The sequence below is a fragment of the Leucoraja erinacea genome, chromosome 3 (assembly GCF_028641065.1).
Source record: "Leucoraja erinacea ecotype New England chromosome 3, Leri_hhj_1, whole genome shotgun sequence".
NCBI classification, from domain to species: domain Eukaryota; kingdom Metazoa; phylum Chordata; class Chondrichthyes; order Rajiformes; family Rajidae; genus Leucoraja; species Leucoraja erinaceus.
Genome location: NC_073379.1, coordinates 54,141,020 through 54,161,513, shown reverse-complemented (window position 1 = coordinate 54,161,513; position 20,494 = coordinate 54,141,020). Strand labels below are relative to the sequence as shown.

Sequence of the window (20,494 nt, the reverse complement as noted above, 5' to 3'; positions counted from 1 at the left end):
TATGGTATCATTTATTACACATATGGACTCTGTTTGGTTACATTGCAAATTTTATTTAAGTTTGAAAATTTGAAAAATGATGATATCATTCTTTGGGGATTTGCACAATATGGACAAGTCTGACAAGTGTGTTGGTTTTTTAATCATTGTGTCAAAGTAGATCAATTTTCCTTTTCATCTATTTAAGTTGTGAAAATTTGGTCCATTTAAAAAAAAAGCCCAGTGAATAGCAATGCGGAAACTGCAATGTCATATTTATCTTTACCTCTGTTGTTGGAGTTTTGCTGGCTTCAGCCAATATGTTGTGAAATGCTGTGACACCTTTCCCACACCTTTACTGTGATTTATTTTTATATCAGTTGTGGAATTAAAGTAATTATAATACCCATGTAATCTGCATTTCCATTTTATTTGTTCTACATTCTATTCTCAGTAGTGTGTTTTTATGATGTTATCTTGTGGACCTCATTTGGCATGATCAAAATAGGACCATGCTTTCTATATGGAATTCAAGATTAGCCCAGGGACCATGTGGGTCCCCTGTCCAATAGTGTGGATTCCATCGTTACAAATTCGTGCATGGATGGTCAATTTATATTGTCATCATTGGTGACCCATCTGTTGTATGGAGTTGTTTTGGTCGAATTATAGAGGAGTTGAATAGAGAGAGTAAATGCAGGAGTCACTGTTGTTGCCATGGTCGGCAACTAAGTTTACAGAGTTAGGACAGCTTTACTTTGGAGCTTAGCCAGGGGGGGACTTGTAGAGGTTTTAAAATGATGATTTGACGTGGAAAAGCTTTTCCCACTGAGAGTATAAGATTATAAGGGGACCATTGTAAAACATAATTTTTTATTTGTTGACATTTGTATTTCCAGTTGGTGGAGGCTCTTTTTTTATATTTAAAACAAATTGCATTTATCAATGGGAGTGGCGTGTTATGGTTATGGTATATGGGACTGGGGAGATATGTGTTCGGCAGGAATAGAAGGGTCGAGATTTGTTGTAATTGTTAATCGCAGACCAAGGCAGACCATGAACATGAAACTTGTACATAGAACAATGTGGCCACATATCCTTATGGGTGTAAAACAATCTTATGACAAAAGGAAATAAAATATGGAAATGCAGCACCTGGAGCGAAAGACCATGATCTCAAACGACCTTTCATTGAAAAGTTCAATGGTCTTTTGCTTTTCCATGAAGTAAAATCTCCTCAATATGGTAAGAATCGACACCACCAGAAGCAGACTTACTGCTACCTTTTGGTCTATGAAAAATACGATGACGGCTAACTTAGCAAATAGTGACATTTTTCGAAAGTAATCAGCTAATAGATTGAAATGGCATCATATAAGAGCAAGTATTCTCATTTTCAATTTTAACTTAAAAAAATAATGGCAATACTGTAGTTTGGGGTGTTAAAACTGTAATACATTTTAAAATGTCAACAACTGGTCAGACATGCTGGGAGTCAAGAACATACAGATTGTGTGGTTTTAGTGTCGTACCTTTATCAAACTAATTATAGCCACAATACTCAATATTTACAACATTGTCAGGAGATCCCATTACTTTCTTTCACTATTTCTGTAGGTTCTAAGGTGAATGATGAAACCAATCTGGTTCATGCAGACTTTGCCACAGGAAGGGCAGATGGTGTTTGGGGAAGTGGTGCGCTCCTTCCACCATTACAATTACTTCTGTATGACATGATGAATAGACTTGAGATGCCCAATGCCATCCTAAATGCTTCTTTATTTTAAAACAGTCACAGGCCAGGGATCTGCACGAATTGGTGTTTCCAGGAAGGCGTTTCAGATCATTTAATTGTTTCCGCTGTCTACTCTGGTATTCTCATACTTTGAGAGTTTGGAATGTCTGAGGAATCTGATGCCAAGCATGCGAGTGATATTTGGAGTGAGTGAACTTGGGGCCTTGGAGTAGACTCTGATGTTGGTTACATAATCTTGCCAGTGGATTTGAAGGGTCCTTTGGGGTCATTTGTACACTGAAGATCATGTGATTTGGTTCTGGAATGGTACTATTTGTCCTGTAAATTAGCTAAATTTCAGTGGCAAAACTTGTTGTAGGTGATATTCTGGCTTGGTAAACTGAAAAAAAAGTGTTGGGACTTGACACAAGCCATCACTGAACTTGGGTTTGTTGTGCATCCTCTGGTCAAAATGTTCGTTGCAGCAGATGCAAGATGCAGATGTATTTCTAGCAAATTTGAGAATGATGCTCCACGGTTGCACTCGGATAACAAGAGTCTGAGTTTTTACGGGGAGGAAAAATGTTGATGTCGCTCCTGGTGTTTCTATTGGAGTTGTTATGCAGTGATGAAAACTGAATTTCAAATGACTATTCGTCAGCATCGCAGAGAATTACATTTAAACTCAGACTTTGCTTGCATGATTTTTCCTTCCTTGGGGGCTAATTAGATGATGGCCAAGTAATTCTGAAACATCACATGTTCGTTTAAAGCAAGTACAATTATCTGAAATATTTCAAAGTTTATCCTAAATATTATACATGTTAAAGAATTCTGATGGAAATGAGCTTCATTATGCACTAAATTGACTTAACAGAGAACAGGTTTTATTTGTACTACCTTAAACATTACATGATTCTACAAAGTATTTTAGACTATTTTCACTATTATTCCTCCAATCTCATTCAGGAAGGTTTTTTTTTGGCATATTAATCACTGGAATATTCATATTCAATATTCATAATATAAACACACTTCTCACTGTTTCAGACAGATACACGTGATTTGGCAATAGACTAAGTGGCTGAGTCTTTGGATCAGCTGAAGATGGTGCTCCTTCCCAGCTCAGATCTGCCACTTAATGTCACCGTTACTAAATACATTAAAATACATTTATGCAGCAAATATGGGGTCAAAAACATTAAAAGGAAATTTTGCATGCAAGGAATTTTATGCCAATTAATGCCAACCTTCAGTTTAACAGTAGTAGTTTTCAGAAACCTGTAGATATACCACAGACCGTTGACATAATACTCCAGAAACGCTCTTGCATTTGAAAGTGTATTCATAAAGTTCCAAGTCACAATTGGATTTTGGCTGTGAGATCTGGATTACACGCGACAATATTAATCACTTATTTGAAACTTCACCTGTAGATTATAACTTTTGACACTCTTTGAACACTGATTTTGTTGTTTTATGACTCAAATTTATAAAATGAAAGCTGAAATCAGTTACAATGACTGGATATTCTCATTTCAAGTTTCTGAAATGGATACAAATGAAAAATATTTTAAATATAATTAAAAAATGAACTGCAGATGGTGGTTTCATACTGAAGATAGACTCAAAATGCTGGAGTAACTCAGTGAGTCAGGCAGCATCTCTGGAGAAAGTGGATAGGTGACATTCTGGGTCAGGACCCTTCTTCAGACTGAAGGTTCCCGACCCAAAACTTTACCTATCCATTTTCTCCAAAGACGGTGCCCGGCCCGCTGAGTTGCTCCAGCATATATGTCTATCTACGAAAAATATATTACCTGCCTGTGTCCAGTGTTACAAACAAGTCCATGTTAGTTATGACTCACTGATCCACAGATCCACACAAGCTGCTGGCTGGTATTTTGGAAGTGACTATTTATCTCAAACCTAGGGGCAGTGAGAACAAGGGAAGCTTTAGAGCAGAAAGGATCAACAATGGAAACAAGAACTAAGAATCAATCAAATAATCAGTGCAGTTAGATGATCCCATTGAAACAACCTTTTTTTGTAAGCAATTGCTTCACGATTTAAATTTTATCTCTGGCAAGCCATTTTGTCCAATTCATGTTCCAAGATTTTGCATTCTCCCACTACATTACCACCTTGTCTATGTCCATGAAAGGGCTTCATCGCCCAAGCAACACCTTCTCATCGATGCAACCCTCATCCTCTCCATGTTGTATGTTTATTTCACTAAGGAAGACACAAACAATCTCCCAGATGTGCTGGAGGACAGAGGATCTAAGGAGGAAGAGGAACTAAAGGATGATAAATCCCCTGGGCCTGATGGTCTCCATCTCAGGGTCGTCAGGGAGGTGGCTCTAGAAATAGTGGACACATTGGTGATCATTTTCCAATGTTCAATAGATTCAGGATCAGTCCCTGTGGATTGGAGGATAGCTAATGTTATCCCACTTTTCAAGAAAGGAGCGAGAGAGAAAACGGGGAATTACAGACCAGTTAGCCTGACTTCGGTGGTGGGAAAGATGCTGGAGCCAATTATTAAAGAGGTAATAATGGGGCATTTGGATAGCAGTAAAAGGATTAGTCCAAGTCAACATGGATTTATGAAAGGGAAATCATGCTTGACTAATCTTCTGGAATCTTTTGAGGATGTGACAAGTAAAATGGATGAAGGGGAGCCAGTGGATGTAGTGTATCTAGACTTTCAGAAAGCCTTTTACAAGGTCACGCACGGGAGACTGGTGACTAAAATTAGAGCACATGGTATTGGGGGTAGGGTGTTGACATGGATAGAAAATTGGTTGGCAGACCGGAAGCAAAGAGTAGGAGTGCACAGGTCCTTTTCAGAATGGCAGGCAGTGGCGAGTGGAATGCCGCAAGGCTCTGTGTTGGGGCCACAACAGTTTACCATATATATTAATGATTTGGAAGAGGGAATTAGGAGCAACACTAGCGGATGACACAAAGCTGGGTGGCAGTGTGAACTGTGAAGAGGATGTTATGAGATTGCAGGGTAACCTGGACAGGTTGAGTGAGTGGGCAGATGCGTGGCAGATACAGTATAATATAGATAAGTGTGAGGTTATCAACTTTGGCGGTAAAAACAAGGGCAGATTATTATCTCAATGAGGTTAGGTTAGGTAAGGGGGAGGTGCAGCGAAACCTGGGTGTCCTTGTACACCGGTCACTGAAAGTTGACGTGCAGGTACAGCAGGCAGTCAAGAAAGCTAATGGCATGTTGGCCTTCATAACAAGATGATTTCAGTATAGGAGTAAAGAGGTTCTTCTGCAGTTGTATAGGGCTCTGGTGAGACCACATATGGAGTATTGTGGACAGTTTTGGCTCCTAATTTGAGGAAGGACATCCTTGTGATTGAGGCAGTGCAGCGTAGGTTCACGAGATTGATCCCTGGGATGGCGGGACTGTCAAATGAAGAAAGATTGAAAAGTCTAGGCTTGTATTCACTGGAGGTTAGAAGGATGAGGGGATATTTTATAGAAACATATAAAATTATAAAAGGACTGGACAGTTCAGAACCAGGGGCCACGGTCTTAGAATAAAGCGGAGGTCATTTAAGACTGTGGTGAGAAAAAACTTTGCCAGAGGGCAGTGGAGGCCAAATCACTGGATGGATTTAAGAGAGAGTTAGATAGAGCTCTAGGGGCTAGTGGAATCAAGGGATATGGGGAGAAGGCAGGCAAGGGTTATTGATAGGTGACGATCAGCCATGATCACAATGAATGGCGGTGCTGGCTCGAAGGGCTGAATGGTCTCCTCCTGCACCTATTTTCTATGTTTCTATGAAAGGAAACACTAGAACAGAGACTAATGTGTACATTCTGAAGTTAAATGAGTTGCTGTTGATTCCAGTGGAGAGTTAATGAATGACATCAGTATATCTCAATAAACAATAACCTGATCTACAAAATAATGCTTGTGTGCATTGCTCAGGTGCACTGTGTTCACTCCACCATACAGAGCGTGAACAGTATGGGACGGAGATTTCCTTAAATCTCCATGTTCCTAAAGCTTCTGCTCCAACTTTATAAATACTCGCCAGTTAAATTCTGAACATTCTGTACCTTCAGCCAGAGCCCCATCAGAACTGGGTTAATTTCACCAGATCAAAACAAATCCAAAGGCAATTCTCTTCATTCATAGCCCCCTTTCATTATACTTTAATCTCTTCAGATGGTACATCTAATTATTCTTTCAGGCGCTACCTCTTGTTGATGATAAATGGTGTAAAACATATTTCTCTCCCCACAGAAGCTACTTGAGCTGCAACGTATTTCTGCATTTTATGATTGATTTCAATTTTTCCACATCTGAAGGGTTTTATTTTTGGACCAGAATACCTTTTGTTGATTTGCAAGATCAACATATGGTCAATGTAGATTATTACCTGTCTCCTGCTCAGTAATATATATAATTATAAAGGCTTGATCACCAGTGGATAGTGAGGTTCAAGCCTCCCCAGCTACTCCCCCAACCCTCCCACCCCACATAAATACATAATCACTGGTCAACATATTCAACCTACAGATCTTTTTTGCTCCTTGATTTATACATCTAGATACAACACAAGCTATAATTTCCGAAAATACACAAACAGACAATTCTGTGCTAATTACTTTGCAGATTTTGGTTAGTCAGCAACTACTGAAATAAAATAGCTGAACAGTATAGAAAAGTGCAATACATATATTTTACAGTTGCTAAATTCTACAAAATGTAGTTTGCTCTGAACTCGGCACCTTACTGACACTTTGCTGTTAATTGCAGGTCAAAAGTCTATTTTCATTATATTCACTTTACAGGGGCTTTAAAAAAAAAAGGCAACACCTTTTACAGCAGCAAATACAAACGGTGCTGAATGTCTTTCTCAAAGTAGAGTACTTGGCAAGTTGCTGCCATGCCATCTCAAGCAAGTGGTTTTAGAATGCTTGTATAAGTGACTCGACTGACTGAATCTTTTCCCGCATTTTAAACATGCATAGGGCTTTTCTCCTGTGTGAACACGAATGTGTTTCTTGCAATCCGTTAATGTTAAAAATGTCTTGCAGCAGATTTTACACGCATACTTGCGGGCACCTTCCACCACCAACACATTGTGTTCCGACATGGCTTTCTTGCACTTTGAAAGTACGTCTGCAGATGCCCGTGTCAGCTGAGGAGGGCCTGGCTGCAGAGAATGATTTTTTTCGGAAGCGGACAAGGTACTGTTCAGTATGCGGACCTGGGAATTGGAGCCAGTGTCTTGCAACCCAGAACCTCCGTCTCCCACAGAGCTCACGATTGGCATTTTCGGGGCAATGCGGCGATAACCTGGGAAGTTACTGGCTCCTCCTCGTGACGAGATGATCGATTGCCTGGAAAGTGAATGCAATCCAGAGTTGGGCATTGGAAATTCCAATCTGAATGGTTCTCCAGTTTTGTACTCGGAAGACTGCGAGCACGACAGGCCCAACAAGTCCTGCATCGGTCGCATGAAGTGAGAATCAGGACCGTCGTTAAATGGATTCTCCATTCGAGGTGTTACCATGGTTGAATTGACACCAGCAGAAACACTGGACACTGAGCTCATTAAGTAAGAAGCTTCATTCTCAAGTCTCCCATCATTTGTGTTTGGAAGGTTGGTGTCTACACTTTGGCCCCCACTGAAGCTGCTTGTTCGGTTCTTATTCAAAAAGGTGGAAATATGAAAGGGAGTTTTTATGTCTGTGTTTGCAGATTCAAGAATGTGTATGTCAGTGACTCTGTCTGTACTAGACTGAGGATCAGAGAAACTTCGATCACTGCTCTCTGGACTAAGCTCCAGCTTTTCTGCGCTGGGCATTCCTCCTTCCACCTCCACTGACTCACTCCCTTCAGCCTGCGAGGCAGCATCGCTAGTCTCATCTTGAGGATCAGGTGAGCTCAACGGCTCAGCCTTCACCACAATTCGGACCTGGTCCTCGTTTCCGTTGATGTGAATTTCTGTTGTCTCGGAATGAAAATCCGATTTCTCATTTACAGATTCTTGGTTGAATCCGGTTTCAATGTGAGTCGCTTGTGAAGCTACAGACACCTGGGAATGGCTTACACCTTTGTCTGACTGACTGGGCACCTGATTATCATCCGGCATGCTAAAGGCCTGCTCAAAAATCATTGCATTTTCCACCTGGTTTTCAACACCTGCATCAGTTTTAGAGCCATCACCCAATTTCAAGGAATCTGGTGCAAACAGCTCCCCACACGTATGCACCACACCCTGCCCGTTATCTGATGTTCCTTCACTGATGATGGATTCATCTATCGACGGCCGAATCCTCTGCTTTGATCTCTCGTCGGGGATGGCTTTTCTTTTCTGCAGCCGCCTCACTGGAAACGCGGTCGACTGATCCTCCAAGTGGTGACGCAGCGACGAGTTCACCCCCACCTGCTCGTCCATTGTCTGACTGGAGCTGAGGGCTGAGTTCACCAAGCTCAAGCCCAGCTGCTGAAGTAGGAAAGACCTTTGCATGCGAGCATTTTGTTCCTGAAGCCTTTCGCTAGTGGGAGACATTGGCACAGTCCTGGTTGTTAAGTAATGTTTGCATGCCTTCACCACAGAGTTGAGGTGGAGGTGGGAAGCTGCTAGAAGCACATCCATGACATTACTCTCTCCCAGCATCAGAGTGGAGGTGTACATCATTTCAACAAGGGCTGCAAAAGCCTCTGCCGTGACCACTTCACTGTCGAGTTGAACCATGTTCAGCGATTGATCCGTCTCGGGGACAGTAAAGAGCGCTCGGAAGTGGGTGCTGCAAGCTGCAAGCACAGAGCGATGTGCTTTGAAATGTCGGCTCCCAACAACAATCACACAGTCACAGAGCTGTCCGTGAAGCCGCTGGTAGTTCAGCTGCTGGAAAACTTGATCAAAGTGCCCCGGGAAATCCATGATCCTATTAAAACAGAAAAAAAAGGTATTAAAAGGATTTTTTTCTATGGTTGCACACATGTCTGTAGGCATCATCACAGGACTTGCAATTAACAATGAGAAATAACTTAAAGAATGGTCTTCTCATAAATGTCAAAAGAACATTTATTTAAGTGTTTAATTCATGCACAAAGTTTTAATAAGTGTTCCTTTCTTGACAGTAGCTGTTACTTGCAAAAGAGAGACACATATTAACAGCACATTTCTGGCATCTGATCGATCATTAGTGGAAATGATGAAGGAAATAAAGAAGGTAGACAAAAATGCTGGAGAAACTCAGCGGGTGAGGCAGCATCTATGGAGCGAAGGAAATAGGAAACGTTTCAGGTCGAGACCCTATTTCCTTCTCTCCATAGATGCTGCCTCACCTGCTGAGTTTCTCCAGCATTTTTGTCTACCTTCGATTTTCCAGCATCTGCAGTTCCTTCTTAAACAAGGAAGTAAAGAAAGTCGAAGAAAGTAATTCTTCCTTACACTGGACAATCAAGAACAAAAAAGAATTGCAGTTTCAGCTCATGGTTAGTGAGTCTGTATCTATGAATTTTAATTAAAAAAAGCTGGTTCACATGGTACTTTGCAAGTGCTTAATCACATTGCACAAGAGGTCTAGGCCATTTCTGACTGCAGCTATTCTGCAGATATCTCAATCTGGACTTGTTTAGGTGCACATGGACAGCTCCACACAGCCCTACATAATAAAATGATTTTAATTTCTATCTAGTTGGTACAAATCTAATGAAAGCAATATATAGAAACACAAGGGACTACAGATGCTGAAATCCTGAGCAGAAAACAAAGTTCTGGAGGATCACAGTGGGTCAGCCGATACAATAGAACTTTATTTATCCCAGGAGGGAAATTGATCAGTATCTGTGGATGGAATGGACAGACGTTTCAGGTCTTCGAGAAGGATCTTGACCCAAATAAATCGTCTGTCCATTCCCACCAGATGTTGCTTGACCTGCTGAGTTTCTCCAGCACTTTCTTTTTAGTGCAGTACATCATATATATTTTTTAATTTGCATTTCTAATGCAGCACACCGGTGTTGCAAACCCAATCTTCACAGTGGACCGCTGTGACTGCAAACCCACGGATCTTCACAGTCAGGACATGCTTAAGTGACTCCAAACTGAGATGGATCTGTTATACTGAAAATCAGCGGAAATAACTACAGTATCAGTAAGCATTGAGTTAGCGCCATTATGGAGCGCAACAGAGATGGGGGAACTTGATAGAGGTCTTTAAAACGATGAGAGGGATAGACAGAGTTGATGTGGACAAGCTTTTCCCTTTGAGAATAGGGAAGATTCAAACAAGAGGTCATGACGATACAATAGGGGTACTCACCGAGAGTTATCCTCCAGTGGAAGTGGTGGAGGTTCATTGGTAAACAAAAATTGGATAGGCATATGGATGAGAAGGGAATGTTTTAAAAAAAGGGGAAAAAAATTTGTTCGGCACGGACTTGTAGGGCCGAGATGGCCTGTTTCCGTGCTGTAATTGTTATATGGTTATATGGTTAAACAAAAATACAACTGTTTTTAAAAAAATAACCAAAACATTTTTTTTTAAACAGTTGTATTTTAGCAGAAATTCCATGGAAATATTGTGGACACAATATCTAATGACATATGGAGGTACAATTTCTTCTTGAATATCTACAATAATTCAGATTATAAAATCATTACACTGAAGAATTTTCTATCCATCATGCCCGTGTCTCTTTTGAAAGTGATTCCCAAATAATTACATTATCCAAGTCAAGTCAAGTCAAGTTTATTTGTCACATACACATACGAGATGTGCAGTGAAATGAAAGTGGCAATGCTTGCGGACTTTTGTGCAAAAAGCCAAACAACCAAACAAGCTATAAACACAATCATAACACACATATACTTTTACATAATAAGTAATGGAAGGAAAAACGTTCAGTAGAGTTAGTCCCTGGTGAGATAGGCGTTTACAGTCCGAATGGCCTCTGGGAAGAAACTCTTTCTCAACCTCTCTGTTCTCACCGCATGGCAACGGAGGCGTTTGCCTGACCGTAGCAGCTGGAACAGTCCGTTGCAGGGGTGGAAGGGGTCTCTCATGATATTGTTGGCTCTGGAGTTGCACCTCCTGATGTATAGTTCCTGCAGGGGGGCAAGTGAAGTTCCCATAGTGCGTTCGGCTGAACGCACTACTCTCTGCAGAGCCTTCTTGTCCTTGGCAGAGCAATTCCCAAACCAGATGGTAATGTTCCCGGACAAGATGCTTTCCACCACCGCTGCGTAGAAGCACTGGAGGATCCTCGGAGACACTCTGAATTCCCTCAATTGCCTGAGGTGGTAAAGGCGCTGCCTTGCCTTACTCATGAGTGCTGAGGCGTGTGGTGCCCATGTCATATCTTCGGAGATGTGGTCTCCCAGATATTTAAAACAGTTCACCCTATCCACAGGATCCCCATTTATCCTCAATGGAGTGAACGTCCTCGGATGATGTGCCCTCCTAAAGTCCATGATCAGCTCCTTCGTTTATTTGATGTTCAAGAGGAGGAGGCTGTTATCCTGGCACCAGAGTGCTAGATCAGCCACCTATTACACTAATAATTATTCTTTCCCCAACAAACTTTTTTTCTGTCTTTCAGTATATTTACAATTGTGATCTAGCCTCCACAACCCTCTTGTGGTGAGAGTTCCAGCAATTCACCAGAAGAAATTCCTTAAATATACTCTCCTTGTCTGGTGACTGTCTCCTCATTTGAGAATGTTGGGATCTTATATCTTTCAATAACATCATCCCTCATTTTACTGCCCCTCCTCAGGGTATTTTTTGGACTGGATGCCTGTAATTAGTGGTGTGCCTCAGGGGTTGATGATGGACCCATCGATGTTTGTGTTTTATATCAGCGATTTGGATAAAAATGTAAAAGGCAAAATTAGTATGTTTGCAGATGACATGAAAGTAGGAGGTACCATAGATAGCAGAGATTGTTATCAAAAATTGCAGCCGGATCTGATTATAAATAATTGAGGGCCAAAGGACTGAGCCTTGGGATACTCGATAGGATGCATTTCTTCAGTTCAAAAAGACAATTATTGCAGTTCTCTGCCTTCTGTGACAATCAGTCTTCAGTCCATGTTCAAACATTTCCCCCAATACTATGAACTCTTTTATTGTACTCTCCTTTTATGTGCCCCCTCGGTCTTCTGGAAATCCAAAAACACTACATCTACAGGTTTATACAGTTTCTTCTCGTTTGTCTTTACATGTTGTACCCTAAAGAAATCTAGTCATTTGTCAAACACGATTTCTGGTAATCATTTTCTAAACGACTATCTATTTATTTTTTGACTAAAGGCTCCAGCAACTTCCCAACAGATGTTAAGCCAACTGCCATTTATTTTCAGGAGAATGTCATGTTTGTCATTTTCACATCTGCTAGAATGCTCCAGAACTCTGATTTTTGAAAATCTTTAAACAGCGGCTCTACTATTTTTGTAATTGGTTCATTTAAAAACCATGGATAGTATTTGTTTTGGAGCCAATCAAGCAGACTTCTTTATCTTGGATTGTGCCACACACCTTGTGTCGATGGTGTGTGCTCATCCAGACAGAGATGTTTCCATCGCGGTCCTGATCTGTGTCATGTAGATGTGGAAAAGCTTTGGAATATCAAGTGGTCAGATATTCACTATAGTCAAGCTAAGTTCATTGTCATATACATACGTATGAGGTAGAGGTACAATGAAAAATGCGCTTGCAGCAACTTCACAGACTGAGACAAATACAAACAATATATAAATTACATAATTTTTTTAAAAGAAAGACAACACTTTAAACATCGACGTTAGTGCAAAACACATTTACCAAAAACAAGTCCATGAAGTGGTGCACAAAGTGGGTCACAGTATTCTGTTGCCGAGGTAGGATTAGAGTCTGAAGGGCCCCGACCCAAAATGCCATCCATCCATGTCGTCCAGAGATGCTGGCTGACCCGCTGAGTTACTCCAGCACTTTGTGTCTTTTTTTTTTCTAAGCCAGTTACCATGGATCCTTGTGTCTAGCATTATAATGTGCAGGTTGGCTGAAGAATCCAATAGTTGTTGTAAAGTAGCTGTTCTGGAACCTGTTCATGCTTCTGCACCTGCTGCTTGATGGATGTGGGAGAGGGCATGGCCTGGATGTTGAGGATTCTTATTGATGGATGGTGCCTTCTAGAGGCAACAGGTAGATGCTTTCGATGGCGGGGAGAGTTGTGCATGTGATGGACCAGGCTGTGTCTACCACGCTCAGCCACCTCTTGCATAGAGTTGTGTACTGGAATTGCTGTACCAAGCCCCGATGCATCCAGTCAGGATAATCTTGCAGAACATCTGTGGGGCAGCACAACAGCATCCTGACCTGTGGTGCTGAGTTTGCACCTTCTCCCCGTGACCCCATGGATATCTATCAGATGCTATGGCTTCCTTCCACATCCCAAAGACAGGCGTGCCTACAGGTAAAATGACCTCTGTAAATTGTCCCAATGTGTGGGGGGTGAATGTAAACGATGGATAATATACAACTAATGTGAACGGGTGATCAATGGTCAGCATGGACTCAGTGGACTGAAGGACTTGTTTTCATTCAGTATTTTTGGGGACATGCTGAATCTCCTTAAACTTCTAAGAAACTTCTAATATGCTGGTACACCTTCTTTGTGATTACATCTAATGTGTTGGGCCTGATATGCTTTTTTTGTTACAATATTCATGGGAGGGAGAGGGGGGGGGGGCAGGGAGAGAGGGAGTCGGCCCCAGGAGGGAGAGAGTCGGCCCCGAGAGAGAGGGCGAGAGAGGGTGGGGGGGAGATGGGGGATATATCCCCCCCACTTTTGCAGTTGGGGGATGGCCTGTATTATCCCCCAGTTTTTGGAGGTCGAGCAACAACAAAAAATAATAATTGTGTCACCCTCCCCCCCTCTCGGTCACTCCGCTTCCTCACCAGTTACCCCCGAGGCCGGTGATCAGTGATCGCTCAGTGCCCCCACTTTCAAAAACGTTCCGCGGCCCCTGATATTCACGTACACACCCACGAATTTGCCCCAGCATTGTATTTAAAAATGTAGCGTTTAATCACCGATTTGAAAAGGTTCTGCATGGTTGGCTGCACCGGAAGGTTAGATCACATGGGATCCCGACTCGATACAGAATTGGCTTCATGAAAAGAAGCAGAGAGTAATTGTGGAAGTTTATTTTTTTAGACTGGAGGCCTGTAACTAGTGGTGTTCCTCAGGGATCAGCGCTGAGCCCATTGCTGTTGTGGTTTATAACATTTGGATGAGAATACCACCAGGGGGCGCCATATGATTGGCAGCCCCGCCAACAGTCTGTTTGTTTTATTTTTTATTTTTAAGTGCGTCTTATAAATTTGTGTAAATGTTCTCCGGTTTCTTTTATATGGGGGGGGGGAGAGGGGGAAACTTTTTTTTCAGCTTCTTGCCTTGCCGGAGACGCGATGTTTCCGGGTCGCGTCTCTGATCGCTTTGCGGCCTATCATCGATGGAGCTGGAGGCCTCCTCGGACTGACTTTGGGCCCTGCCACGGGGCGCTGACAATATCGGAGCGGATCCCTTGCCTGGGATCGCTCCAACCTCGACCTGCGGACTTACCATTGCAGTATCGGAAGAGGCTAGTCGGGAGCTCCGGCGAACAGAGATTCGACCAGCCCCGACGTGGGGTTCGATCGCCCGGCGCGGGGGAGCTGACATCCCCCTGATGCAGGAGCTGGATTGCCCCGACGCGGAGGGCCCAAAAGCCGCCGGCTACACGAGTGAAGATCGTCCCGTCAATGGAGGGCTCGAGGAGAGCTAAGGGAAGAGATTGAACCTTTTTTCGCCTTCCATAACAGAGAGGAATGTGTCTGGTGGATGTTTATGTTAAAATGTGTTTTGTGTGTTCTGTTGCTTTTTATTTGTATGACTGACTTGGCAAATGAAATTCATTGTATGTTACAAAACATACTTGGCTAATAAAGTATTATTGTGATTGTGAATGTATAAGGCAAGATTAGTATGTTTGCAGATGACACAAAAGTGGATAGAATCGTAAATAATAGATCGTTAACAAAAATCTGAACGTTACTGTTTTCAGGCTCATATACCTTCTTCCCGATGGCAGGAGTGAAATGAGAGTGTAGCCAGGGTGGTGTGAGTCCCTGCTGATGCTGGCTATCTTTTTGAGGCAGCAATTCCTTTAGATCCCATCGATAGCTGGGAGGTCAGTATCCGTGATGGACTGGGCAGTGTTCACCACTTATTGTAATATCCTTCGTTCCTGGGTGTTTTGAGTTGGAAGACTAGGCCATGATGCAACCAGTCAATATACTCTCTACCATACACCTGTAGATGTTAAAGAGTGTATTCATTGACATAACAAATCTCTCCAATCTTCTAAGGAAGTAGAGGCATTGATGATCTTTCTTCATGATTGCATCAATATGCTGGGTCCAGGACAGATCTTCAGAGATAATCATGCCCAGGAACTTGAAGTAATTTACTCTCCACCACCAAACCATCGATGAAGACAAGTTTGTGGATCATCTGCCTTCCTCTTCTAAGGTCAACAATCAGTTCCTTGGGTTTACTGGTAATAATTTCCCAGCCACTGGAAGCTGATCCATCCCATGGGAGCAACTCTCACATCATTCAGCATGTACAAGTGACCCAAAACCTATAAGGACCGTGTCTCCCCACTGGTTTAAAAACTTCAAGTTTAAAGACAATGTGGGAGACAGAGGCCAAAATAATTTAATTCCTAGCCAGCAATAAATTAAGCCGACCTCATCTAGATGAGTCGACCTGTCTGCAATAGTGATCACTTCTGATTGAAACATTGCTCAGGGTTCACAGCCCTTGGAAAATAACTTGCACAACATGTTATGTTTCAGCTCATGATGAATGAACAAAAACAGGGAAATCACTGAAATAATGTCAAATAATTCCTTCAGGAAAATAAAGAAAACAGGAATGGAGAGGGCATACCAGTAAAAAACAGAGGGCAGACTAATTATCCGTGTGCTGTCAATCTTGAGACAAGGTTTAGCTAGTTTAGGTTTAGATTTATTATTGTCGAAACAGAAAGATATACCATATGTGAATGCAATCATTTTTCGATTAATCATGACCCTAATGTCACTTGAGCATTCATAATAGATTAATTCAGCAAACTTTTGAATTTTTAAAATACAATAGTGTCAGCAAATATGGACTAAGATGCAATAGTTAAGTGGAGTATGAAAACTAACAAAACAAATGCACAATGTGAACATATTTTAACATATCTATACTGCAACCTTTAGTAATATACCTTTTTATTTTGCAATTTAATAGAAAATGCTGCTTTTACTAAAAATACGATTTTCTCCCATTCCCAAGTCTTCATATGAAAAGCAAATGACCAAGCTTTTCATCTACCAGTATGGCTGAAGCTCAGAAAATCAGCATCATCACAGACATACGGCCATTAGTTATATTTCTGGTTAGAGAACAGCCTTTAGAACAGTGTCCTGATCTTCTTAATTAGCTGTCTTGTCCACAACCAAAAATGTTTCATTAAAAGTTTTTGAGTGAGAAAAACTGTGCTCCAGTGAAGACTGGCTGCATTCACTCAAGCCAAACTTCCCTATCACACCATTTACATTGGTGAGACTAAGCGGAGGTTGGGCGATCGTTTCGCCGAACACCTCCGCTCAGACCGCAAGAACCTACCTGAACTCCCGGTGGCTCAGCACTTCAACTCCCCCTCCCATTCCCAATCCGACCTCTCTGTCCTGGGTCTCCTCCATTGCCAGAGTGAGCAACACCGGAAATTGGAGGAACAACACCTCATATTCCGCCTGGGTAGCCTGCGTCCGGAGGACATGAACATTGAATTCTCCCAATTTTGCTAGCCCCTGCTGTCTCCTCCCCTTCCTTAACCCTCGAGCTGTCTCCTCCCATCCCCCCTGCCCTCGGGCTCCTCCTCCTCCCTCTTTCCTTCCTTCTCCCCCCACCCCCTATCAGTCTGAAGAAGGGTTTCAGCCCGAAACGTCACCTATTTCCTTCGCTCCATAGTTGCTGCTGCACCCGCTGAGTTTCTCCAGCAGTTTTGTGTATCTTCCCTAACATAAGATTCAATTTGTAAAATTATTACTGATCAGGTCACAAAAGACAATTAATATCAGAAACACAAGCCTAGAATCATAAGAAGGGGAGCAAATGAGTTGAAAACACAAAAGACAAATTTAGGCACAACATCGGGAATATCTTTATACACAGTCTGCCAAAATTATGCCCAGTAACAAAGATTTTCAGGTTAAGAAATAAGGCAAACAATGGCATTTGTGGGGAGAACACTCCCAGCAGAAGGTATTCTGAGTAACAGTGAAATAAAACCTAGGTAACTCAAATTTAATAGCAAATACTGTAAATTGTGCTTCAATAAAGGAATCTACTCTGTTGACAGCAGAAATGGGAAGTCTCTTGTTAACATCTGATGTTACTCTGACTGGAAAACAATTGAAGTGGAAGATTACAGCATCCACAAACTGAAATATTAATAACAAAGCCACTAACATGGCACTTTGCAGGTTTTATTCTAAGTCCACATTTCACCGAACTGCCTTTAACCATTACTTTTATTGCAGATGCTAATTACAAATGCAGCTTTTAAAGAAGAAAAAGTAACATCTGAGTATTCCATCCACTCAGACACTTGAAAATTTTTAGATGGACCTTTAAGGCTTTTCCTTAATACATTCCAACATAAACCAGTACATGTTCACCTCATGTTCCCAAAACAACCTGAAGCTCAACAAATACCTTCTGGTATGGATGTCCATTGGCAAATCCTGGATGCACATCAGTACATTTCCCCCAATACTGTGCACTCTAATTTTGTTTAATAATTCTGTGTGCATCCTATCGAGAACCTTACTAAGGCCCAAATACATATCAACAACTGGTTCACCTTTATCTATTTTGATGGTTACAATCGCAAATAAATCACAAATAAATTACAACTGATTTGTCAAATTTATTTTCCCTTGCATGAATTACAATTAATTGCAACCAAAAAGCCAAAATACTGGAGGAACCCAGTCCAAAACGTTGTCTGCCCTTTCCCTCCACAGATGCTGCCACTGAGTTCCTCCGGCATTGTTTCTTGCTCAAGGTTCTAGCGTCTGCAGCTGCTTGTACCTAGTCTGAACAATCCTATCCTGTAACCCCCCACCCCCATGGAATTTTGAGAATTACTACCAGGGCACCCACTCAGTACATTCGCTTTCAGACCCTGAAGATGCAGGTCATCAGGTCCTGGGGATTTATCTTCATTAAATACCATTCATTCCTCTGAGGATTAAAAAAAATCTAATATGAATTTCTTTGAATTCCTCGCTATACAGTGGATGGGGAGAGCAGGAAGATTTGAAGAGGCTCAAGGAAGGGCAAGGGAGATGAGGTTGTGGTGGTGAATGCATGGTGTGGGGTCAGAGGGGAAAGATGCAGTGAGTGCATGATTGTGTGTATGTGCGGTGCTTGATTGTGTATGGGGACACTCTGTGCGCGCGTGTGTGGATGCATGAGTGCAGGTGTGCGTTGTGCACGGTGTGAGTGCGTTTGTGCACAGTGTGTGTGGGTGCATGAGTGTTGTGTTTGTGCACCGTGTGTGGGGGAAGGGTGGACTGGTGCACCGGTCACTCGCGGGTTGAGCGCGTGCAGTGGGACGTCCCGCGGGGGGGGGGGGGGGGCGGTGCCCCCTGCGGTGCGGGTCGGGCATCCCCGGGGGGGGGGGGGGGGGGGGGGGGGGGGGGGGCGGGGAGGGGGGGGGGGTGGGGGGGGGGGTGGGGGGGGGGGGGGGGGGGGGGCTGTTGGGGGGGGGGGGCGCCCGGGGGGGGGGGGGGGGGGGGGTGCCCCCTGCGGTGCGGGTCGGGCATCCCCGGGGGCGGTGCCCCCTGCGGTGCGGGTCGGGCATCCCCGGGGGGCGGTGCCCCCTGCGGTGCGGGTCGGGCATCCCCGGGGGGCGGTGCCCCCTGCGGTGCGGGTCGGGCATCCCCGGGGGGCGGTGCCCCCTGCGGTGCGGGTCGGGCATCCCCGGGGGGGGGGGGGGGGCGGTGCCCCCCTGCGGTGCGGGTCGGGCATCCCCGGGGGGGGGGGGGGGGGGGCGGTGCCCCCTGCGGTGCGGGTCGGGCATCCCCGGGGGGCGGTGCCCCCTGCGGTGCGGGTCGGGCATCCCCGGGGGGGCGGTGCCCCCTGCGGTGCGGGTCGGGCATCCCCGGGGGGGGAGGGGGGGGGGATCGAGCTCGCACCCTCATTGTGGGCTCACCTCTGACTGCGCACGCGCACCGCGCCTACGCCCGGTACCTGTGCCTGTGCCGCGCGCCGCTGCCAACGGCCGGAGCGCGAGAGCGGCCCGGGCTGCGGCCTCGAGCCGGCGCCGGCGACGGGAGGGGCAACGGGCGACGGTCTGCGACGAGCCCCGCTCCAGCGTCTGCGCCGCCCTGACTGAACACAGCAACGGCAACGGCGACCACTTTCTCCTCCCCATCGGCCTCTGACACACTGCCACCTCTCACCCGGAACCGGAAGCTGGCGTGCCGTGCGAGCCGCAGCTTGGCGCCCTCCCCGTGTCATTGCCCGGCCCGGCTGGGCTGGGTGCAGCGGGTGATGTGTGGACAACGGCATCCCCGCATCAAGCATCAGGCTCTACTCTTGAACAAATATGAGCAATGCAAATTAAATCTGTTGTTTTTTTTTAAATAATCGTCTTTCACAATCTCAAACCGTACCAGTTTCACAATGTGTCAATCAATTTGCAAAGAGGGAAAACACCGCAACATAACTCTCGGACTCTGCTATATCTCTCGTTCCCCTCTCCCCAGACCAGTCTGATGAAGGGTGTCGACCCGAAATATCACCCATTCATTTTCTCCAGAGATGCTGCCTGGCCCGCTGAGTTACTCCAGCATTTTGTTCATTATCTTAAATGAATCGGTCTGATTCGGCGACGTTAACTGAGGGATAAATGTTGGCCAGTCCGCATTAAAAGACCCATTCAATAACGTCGAACCAAGGAACTACTGCAGGTGCTGGTTTATACCAAAGATATAGTGTGTATCTCTAACCCAACTTGAAACATCACCTATCCCTTTTCTCTAGAGATGCTGTCTGACCTGCTGAATTATTCCAGCATTTTGTCTATGGGGACTTTTACATTCTTGTTTTAAATATATTTTCAGAGGATGTGAGCACCAATGATATAGCCATTGTTTACTACGCCACCCCCTTTGCAACTTAAAACATGTTTACTTTCTAACATTTTATAGTTCTGATAAATTAAAGGCCATAATTTTCTCTTGTCACAGATATTGTTTAACCTGCAGAATATTATCATACTTTCCTGTTTAGATATGTTATTCTGCTTACTAAAATAAGAAACAAGAATGCTTATGACAAACAATCACTAACCAATGGCTACAAATGAAACTGCATTTATTGTTCACAATAAATCACTAAAACAAACTGCATTTTTGTCTACCTGTCAATAAAAAGTTTGTCAATTTAACACATTATAAATACCTTTTAATAAATTGTTCCCTGAAGTAGATATTGCCATAACAAAGCGAAAATTTGGGTGAATCAGTATCAAGCTTTGGGCTCTTCAGCATCAAACAATCTGATGCAAGAACAGCAGATCAAGTAGCATCTGTGGAGAGAAATGGACAGTCAATATTACGAATTGAGACTTCATTCTGGATACAGCTGGATATTTAATATAAATTAATCTGAGAAGCAATTGTGGAAATGTAACA

The 20,494-nt window shown here is 43.6% G+C and overlaps 1 protein-coding gene across 4 annotated transcripts in view; it reads right to left on the bottom strand.

Moving 5' to 3' along the window:
• Window positions 1-2,579: 2,579 nt before the first annotated feature.
• Window positions 2,580-20,494, bottom strand: part of LOC129695600 (zinc finger and BTB domain-containing protein 5) — a 413,756-nt gene continuing 395,841 nt past the window's right edge. For 2 of the 4 annotated variants that reach the window (XM_055632701.1, XM_055632700.1), the window contains exons 2-3: window positions 20,262-20,388; window positions 2,580-8,647 (exon numbers count right to left, since the gene is read on the bottom strand). In XM_055632701.1, coding sequence (XP_055488676.1) covers window positions 6,607-8,647; window positions 20,262-20,350 — 2,130 coding nt within the window. In that variant the 5' untranslated portion in view covers window positions 20,351-20,388 and the 3' untranslated portion in view covers window positions 2,580-6,606. Of the gene's footprint in view, window positions 8,648-19,008; window positions 19,640-20,261; window positions 20,389-20,494 lie in introns of those variants that run through there. The other 2 variants (XM_055632699.1, XM_055632702.1) reach the window with 2 other exon arrangements.